The 8,440-nt window shown below is 34.3% G+C and overlaps 1 protein-coding gene and 1 pseudogene across 2 annotated transcripts; both read right to left on the bottom strand.

Moving 5' to 3' along the window:
* Positions 1-216: 216 nt before the first annotated feature.
* On the bottom strand, positions 217-1,775 carry LOC147391587 (CMP-sialic acid transporter 2-like). The gene is made up of 3 exons (XM_086460009.1): positions 1,354-1,775; positions 1,195-1,274; positions 217-475 (listed from the first exon to the last, which is right to left on the bottom strand). The coding sequence occupies exons 1-3, from the start codon at positions 1,435-1,437 to the stop codon at positions 325-327; spliced, it is 315 nt and encodes a 104-aa protein (XP_086316135.1). The 5' UTR covers positions 1,438-1,775; the 3' UTR covers positions 217-324.
* A 3,703-nt stretch (positions 1,776-5,478) lies between these two features.
* On the bottom strand, positions 5,479-8,045 carry LOC147391586 (norbelladine synthase pseudogene; annotated as a pseudogene). The gene is made up of 2 exons (XR_015182954.1): positions 7,730-8,045; positions 5,479-5,778 (listed from the first exon to the last, which is right to left on the bottom strand). The product of XR_015182954.1 is annotated as a norbelladine synthase pseudogene (transcript).
* Positions 8,046-8,440: the final 395 nt, after the last annotated feature.

Here is an 8,440-nt window from a genome sequence, read left to right as displayed (position 1 = left end):
TGCCTTTATATACTAACCCCAAAAACATATTACACATCGGATTTTATAAGACTGATGTCCAAAGTTTGAGACTCTAGACCTCGGTTACAAACCGATATCTAAAATTGTCATAAACTGATATCTAAACTTTTTTTTTTTTTTTTAATTTAATGTTTTTTTTATATGCTCCTAGTACCCACGGTCAAAATAGACCTAAATAGAAAACATCAAGTTTCTGTATCACATTAATTTATACACAAAAAGAGTTATAATTAATCATAATTTACAAATCCAAATTACAATGCATCGATAAACCCTTCACAATCGTTACACAAGCATAAGTGCCTACAAAGAAGCAATACCATCCCTCCCTATCTTCTTTAAGATCCCCACAATGCCCGCAACTACCAATCGAACAGTCTTTCGTGTCACCACATTACATACTCTCACGATGAGCTTCCGCACCTTCAAATGAGTGTCTGAATAGCAAATGCTCCTGATCAACCAAAGACTATAAAGTGAGAAACCTTCATGTCCACTGTTCAACTCTAAAGGTAGTCCAATTAGAAGCATAAATAAATTGAATACAAATAAAAATACCTAAGATAAAGGACTCAGAGTCCGTGTTGACAACAAAAAATCAAATTTTATTAGATGTTATTATTTTTTAAACATTACCAAGTGAAGGATTCTCAATGAAAAAGTGATGAAAATGAAATTGATAAAATAAAAAACCGATCAACAAGCAAGAAACTAATCATGTTGTAATCATAATTATTATAAATGTGCTTTGAAGAGAAGCAAATATGTCAGCCAAGAATTTTCACTATCTAGTATGCATAAGTTACTTTTACCAAAAAACACAGTTCTAGATCTTAACAAGCAGTTCTTGAACACTGTCACCAAACAATCATGTTGTAATCATAATTATTATAAATGTGCTTTGAAGAGAAGCAAATATGTTAAAGCACTTCAGTAGAGGTGAAACTTGACTATAACACATTGTACTGAAGAAAAATAAAATGGAAACTAGAACTAGAAGACTTAAAATGTTTTAACGTGAACAGATGAGCCATGAGGCACTCATGGATGCGTGAACATCATTCATTCTAAGGAGGGAGGCTTGCACCTCACGCTGTTTTTTTTTTTAAAAATGCTACTAAGTTATGCTTCACAATGGTGACACTGCCATATGTCTACATAGAGAACACACACCTGTGGTTGTTCTGAACATCCATCATTTCCAGAGTTCCATTTTGCGGTTCGTCTTTGACTTTTGAAAGAGGTGAAAAAAACTGAAAAACAAAGAAAAAGAAAGTCAATATAAAAGGAGCACACACAATTCTCTGTTTCTTTACTTCAATGATTAATTACCTGGTGCATTGAGATAAACACAACAGAGATTCCTAGCATAAAGTTTATCGTCAGTTTATGACCAAATAATGCAGCTAATGCCATGCCCGTAAAAATTGTAGCAACGGTTGATGAATATTTCTTCAAAATTGTGTCTGCATGTATTAAAGAAAGTTTCGATTAAAATGGATTCTACAGAAATATTTACTAATGTATAGAACACTAGTTCATAAAAGCCACCAATTTAGAATGAGTGTACTAGAGAGTTGTATGTAAAAACTAAAGCAACAATGCATAAACAATAAAAATAAAACAGAAAAGATAAATTTATTAAGCATTTTCCCCTACAACTTTCTCAAGATGTCTGACATGGGAATTTTTTGTTCTCATTTTAGTGTCTGTGATACTTGATGCAGTATATCCTACTTAAAGATTTGGTGAAGAATAAGAAAATTGAAGAAGAACAATCTAACTTACATATTTGAAGAAAAATAAGTACAAAATTCCCTGCGCTGCATTGTTTAATATCCAAAGCATGGTAGCTTTCGAGTGTCCTTGAAGGATATCAAAGCTATTAGGCCTTAGAAACAATCAATATAAAATCAATTATGAATATGACATACACAAAAAAAATAATATTGATTGCACCACTGCTAGGGGCCACTGATGCTAGCAAAGACAAATGTAGGACAATTAACACATCAAAAGAAGAAACCACCTTATATTCCAACAAGCATGGACTCCAAAAAAGTACATTACCACAACTATCACTCAAATATATAAAATTTAAAAATAATACAAGTTGCGATTTCAAATAACAGAATATGTTATTTTGTGCTTATATAACTTGTAAACCTATTAAAATGGATATTGTGGCTAAAGTCCTGCATCCTACGATGGGGCAGGCATCTCAACAGATTTAAAGTGTTCCTTTCATATCACTAGTCCTCATAGTGATCCATATATAGAACTCATAAACAACTAGAGTAATAGCTCCTAAGCATATTTGGATTAAACATAAAGCATAGACTACTACTTAAGAGACTCTCTTGTCTACTTAATCAAACAACTCTTGCAATAAAAATGCACCTCATCTCTGGAAGAGAAGCACTTTATATCTATACCAATTAATCATGAAAACATACATATAAGATTAGCAAATTGTAGCAGCTTTAGTAATAAAACCATATAAAAATGAAAAGCAAAGAATAAAATAGGAAATCGAACAAGTTCACATGAATGGACATCATTTTTGTCAGGATTTTGCAGACTATATAGATATTCCAAGATTTTTCTCCCCCGCTTCAGGCATAGGCAACAAAGCCCATATAAGCTATTGTACCTGATATACACTAGGTTCTAATGCCACCCATGTGTTTTGGATTGATTAGCTTTCTGTTGCATGGTACTATAGCCTGCAAAGTTATATTACAAATAAATGTCCACACTTAAAAATAGATGTTCTCAAAACTGAAATATTGTGTTTATTACTAAAACGGCAGAGAATGGCCAATCGGACCCAAACAATCAATCTTGGTTTGAATCCCACCAGTTCCCAACCATTGCAAATATTATTCATATTAACACATTCTAATATCCCTTTGAATAAATTTAATATTCTGAAATGCCCATAGTTTGATGCACCTAGTATAGTCATGTGTAACAAAGCAGAATGGAACTCAAGGTAAAACCAAAATACTACTGTTTTATATGCTTGATTATAAGAAAGTACCTTTGCAAAAGTAAATTTCCTACTCCAACCAACACCTATTCAGTCATTATCAATATATTCCACAGGGCCAGAAATGCGAGTTGGAGAAGCATATTCAAATACACTGCAACTGTGATGTTCATCAATCAACACAATTGAGCATTTTTTGTAAAACATAGAATTCAATTACAAGCAAACAACTAGGTAATCCCTCCTATTACACAAGTTCTTCAACAATGACCACATTCAGTTTGGCCCGGTTTGCCGTCCATAGGGATACCCAATTATCAAAAAAAAAAAAAAGGATGCTGCCATGATCCAGGATCAGGATCACTGAATAATTTTTCTAATATCAGTTCTGTGATATCTTTTTGTAATTCTCTCTAAAATAAAACTATTAAGGCCTGTTTGGATTGTAGAGTTGGATTTGAAATTTCCATGAATCAACTCTAATTCGTGGATTAAGTAGGCAAGTTCCAAGAGTTATAAATTCCCAAATCCAAGAGGACTACATGCCCTCTAGGCCTACTGTGCCATGCCACCCAGATCTATTGAGCTGGAATTCTGTGTTGGAAAACCAATTGATAGGGTTGGGTGTCTGAGTTGCTAAACAAGCAAGAGATTAGCAAAAACCCTAAGTAAAGAAACAAAAAATATTCTTAAAAGATCAAACAAGACATTAAACCCTACATCGATCAGAATTCCACCTAAGAAATGCAACGATCTCAACTGAAAACTAACAAACCAAATCAGATCTAACTAAGAATCGATAATAGGGTTCCAAAATCATAAAAAATGATAGATCGAAAAGAAAATTAAAAGAAATCAAGATCTTACCTGAGGGACGAGGGGATTTTGACGATTCGAACCTTAGGTTTCGTAGATCTTAGACGAAGAACCGATCGACATTGAGGGACGAATGGATTTTCGCAGATCACCTTCCCTGTCCTCTCGATCTAACTCTTTCTGCCTTTCGTCTTTCATTCTAGTTAGAACGACAGAATAAGGACGATTTCTTCAGTCTGGTTCGGGTTAAAACCCATGGGTCGCGATTTAGAAACGGCTCCAAACATAAAAAACAGTTTAAAACCATCTTTTATTAGAAACGGCCAAAATCCGTTTCACTCTCCTGTTCCAAAATAGCCATTTTTTTTTGTAGTGAAAAGGAAATTCATCCAAAATTAATTATATATAGGACAAATTTAGTGCCTAGAAAGCTTGAGTTAAGACTTAGAAGAATGATAGAAGTTGTACAAGAAAATTGAAATGTATTACATATTACATAGTGATTAATTTTAGGTTGGTCAAGGTCATAGATCAATTAAGTGCAACATACATTTTGGATGGACTCGGGGAGCCAAGGCAGGTTAGGTTGTTTTTTTCCCGGGGGAGGGAAGGCAGAAGCTGAACGAGGAGGTCTTGAATTAGGGACCTTAGCTTGAAGTTTAAGTAATTTAGAAAGCAAGAAGATATGACCATAATATGACAAAAAGAAAATAAGCCAAACCCGATCAATGCCAACTAAGAGCCGTGCTATTGTCAAATTGAGCTCATCGTGCTTAAGTTGGGCTCATCCAAGTTCAGCTCGTGACGGGAGAGAAGTCCCCCCATCAAAACAGCTGTAAGTAGGTATTGTAGTTACAAGTTAGGGGCATTGATAAATAGGATGGTTAATTGTAGAAGTTTTTACAGTAAAAGACCAGTGATATATTTAAATATATGTAGATGATTGGTACAATAATATTGTTTTTAGATATTAAATGATCATTTTAGAGAGTAGAAAAAAAAGAAGTCATGCATGTAGAATTAACAAGGTATTTTAAACTAAATAGACAAAGAACCAATGAGCGTTGGGTGCAGTGGGCAAGGCATCCTTCCAAAAAGAAAAAAGTCCTAAGTTCAAGCCCCCTCTTTGGCCAACCACATAGATTTTTTCCCACTTCCTTGGTTTGTGTGATTTTGCATATGCTGGGGGATTAGGGTGAGAAATTGTGCTTTAAGAAGCAAGTTTGTGGGGGTATTGCATGTACCAAGGGATTTGGGTGAGACATGATGTTCTATGAGACCAGTTGCTTTGCCCTTGCTAGTTAGGCCTACAGGTCCATAACCCCTTCATAAAAGGAAAAAATACTAAATAAACATAATTTTTTTAGGGTGATTTAGACTTACCCAACTATGGGAGGATTTATGGACGATTTTTGAGTTATAGTAACAGATAACAATGGCAGATAAAGAAATCCGCCTCTATTGCCCCCACAATTTTTTTTCCATCCTTAGCTTGCCCCCACAAAGTTTTCCACTCTTAGTTGACCCCACGTGGGAAAAATTCTGGCTCCACCACTGTTAATCCAGCTATATGTTGGTGAAAATTAGAGATAACCCATGTGTTTTCAAATTGATGGGATGCCCCATTTGACAACGGTTATCTATATGGACTAATTAAAAAATGCCCAACTGCTTGCATTAGCATTCTTCTCGATCAAATACTTTCCAATAACTTGAGAAATGGCTTCCAATGGTTTGATAGAGACGAGAAACATTTGATGCTGACTCTTCATCAATTTCATACTCTATAGTTGATTTGATAATGGATGAATCTGTATCTTTCTCTATGATCTCGAAACTCACTCGATACAGACTATATCCAACCTCCAAGTATCCTCCTTCAACCACCTCTGCTTCCTTCAAATGATTCTCGTGGTCGATCTTTGTGAACTTTTCTTTGTAAGATGTTCCTTGAACCATTAGGGAAACAAGTTATTGAATTAAATTAAAATCCCATCAAATAAAGCATAACAAGCATTGACCAAGTCATTGTTTTAAAACTCGTCGAGTCAACTCGAAACTTGATCAAGTGAACCGAATCTATTTGGATTTCAAGGTGATTCAGTCCTACAGCTCGAAGAAACAAACTTGTTGAGTCAACTTGAAAATTCATTAAGTCAACTCATAAACTCGGTCGAGTCAGAGCTCAAAAAATGCAATGTGTCTGAGGTCCAGATCCACTTGGGAAAATTATGGTCTGGAGCCCGCAAAAGTAGGGTTGGGCTAAACATTTTCCAACCCATTATGTTTGGGTTAGGTTAGGGCCTAAACATTAGTAGCTCGATTCGATTAAAAATGGAGATTGGACTCTTATTTTGATTTAAATCAATTTCAAAAGGTTCTAAATAATTTTTAAAAGTATAGGAATTTAATATTTTTTTACAATTAGATGGATCAATTTGAGCCCAACTTGCATGTTAGGTCTGGTTTAAGGTAAAACCCGTCTCTTTAACCTTGTTTTAAAAATATGGGCCTAATTATTAGGGCTATTTGGGAATTTAAAAAATATGGGCCCAATTGGTAATTTTGTGAGGCCACATTTTTGGGTCTCAGGCCGACACATTTAAGTTGGCTTTAGCTGGCCTTACTTTTCTGAAACATATTTTAAAACAAAATCAATTCAAAGTTCAAAAACATGAGAAAGAGAATTGGAGTAGACCTTTCTTTGGATCAAACAAACAAAAGCACAAATCTGGTTTAATTTTAAAACCAAATCAGTCAAAGATTTAAAGATGATTAAATTCAATCACAGTAGTTAGAGGACTTTTTGATTTTCTTAAATATTTTTTTTTTCAATTTATTTGGTCAAAAATTCTAGCATGACTTGTCCTTTTAGAGTGAAAGATCAAACCTGAAATCTGATTTGTTTCAATTTGATAACTTAGGGCTCAAATCAAGGGTTTGGATTCTGACAAGATTCCAATTTGATAATCTATTGGATTAATTTTAGATCAACCATGTCACAATCTAGAAGAGATCCAATTGCATATATTCAACATATGCATTTGCAATCCAATTCTGATCTAATTCAATTTTCGGCTGACAAGGCTCAATCCAAATTGGGAACTAATGAATCATCAAGTTAATTCAATTCGATGGACGGCAGAATCGGGTGAACTTTTAAATGTAGCAGAAGATACCCATATCATTTAGAATCCCTATAAAGGAAACATTGTCGATTCAGAATATTCGGACTAGAAGTCAATTGTTTAAGGTAGTGAAAGCATATATAAAAATATTTTTCAATACAAAAAAACATAATTTTGGATGCACAATTAAATGGAAGAATATGATTCATTCAAATGACCCCAAATTATTTAGATGGTACTTTGATGATAACGGCCTAGACAGGAGTGAGTGAGTTAGTGTATTGTCGAGTTGACTCTCTATAGTTTTAGAACTTGATATTTCTTCTCATCTTATCTCGTTCCACATTGATATTGAGATGACTCGGTCAAATTTTTTTAACTTGGCGTATTGTTATTTATTTATTAATATATATCTTTATTTAAATAATTATATTTATGTTTTTTTATAAAATAGATGCATTTAGAAGTTTTTAGTCAAGTGATCAAATTTCTATTTCGATAATAAATACTTAAATTATCAAAAATTTAATTGACATTGAAAATCCAACTCGTTCACCAAGGATACCAAGCTGACTTGGATTTGTCATCTTGAAAGTCAAGTCTTCACTCGTCTGACGTGGTACAGACACCAATCCATAGATTCTTTTCCTCGGGAAACACACTTGTACAGATTTTACTCTTTTTTAAAACCATGGTTGACTCAAATAGTGCTAATAGCAATAAACCTACACAGATCATGACTGAATATCTTTAGAAGCTAAAACAAACATACCAGATGAAAATGTAAGTTTCAGAACTGTGTCAACTCCACCATCACCTTCCATGACTTCAAACTTTTCAACAACATCGGGAAGAAGTTCGCAGACAAGCTTCGCAAGTTTGAGTGTACTATAGACATCCCAGAGTTCGTTAGCCGACACGCTCACTTCCAACTCGGATGAAAGTTGTCCCATCACCATCTTCAATTCCTCCTCCAAGAAAACCAACCTAAGCTCCTAATTAGGGTTTGTGGTGAGGGTTATATTGTTTTGTTTATATGTTCATGTACCCTGCAAGTTGATATATTTATAACATTGTTAATTAAATACTTAGGAATCTTAGGTACATAGCTATTGAAGATGCCCTGACGATAAGAAAACAAATGAGAGCCTTAAGTTTCACCGACCAATAATAACAAGATTGTAATGACACTCCTTAATGTTTTGGTAAATTTTAAAATGACCCAGTGTTTTGAAAACTGATGACATACCCCTTTACCAAGGTCTTTTCTAAGAGACTAAGAAATAGACGATTATCATGCGTGGGAAATTAACTAGAATCCATGGATGGTTTTGAACTTGAAAAATGTTGAACTTCACATGTGATGAAGGTTCAGATAGGAGAGCTAGGCTCAGGCATTTCTGGTCTGCATGAACCTACGTGTCGTAAGTGTTGAAAGTAAAAGAATCTTGTATGAGCACTATTTATTGACCTGAGATCTTGA

This window comes from Akebia trifoliata, chromosome 11, assembly GCF_017979445.1.
Source record: "Akebia trifoliata isolate Shusen 1 chromosome 11, ASM1797944v1, whole genome shotgun sequence".
Taxonomy (NCBI): Eukaryota; Viridiplantae; Streptophyta; class Magnoliopsida; order Ranunculales; family Lardizabalaceae; genus Akebia; species Akebia trifoliata.
Note: the sequence above shows the minus strand (reverse complement) of the source record. Positions and strands in the feature narration are given on the sequence as shown.

Coding starts and splice junctions, on each gene's coding strand:
- LOC147391587 (XM_086460009.1), bottom strand. CDS start 1,437: ATGGCATTAGCTGCATTATTTGGTCATAAACTGACGATAAACTTTATG. Junction 1,275..1,353: donor TGTTTATCTCAATGCACCAG/GTAATTAATCAT, acceptor TTTGTTTTTCAG/TTTTTTTCACCTCTTTCAAA. Junction 476..1,194: donor GATGTTCAGAACAACCACAG/GTGTGTGTTCTC, acceptor TTGGTTGATCAG/GAGCATTTGCTATTCAGACA.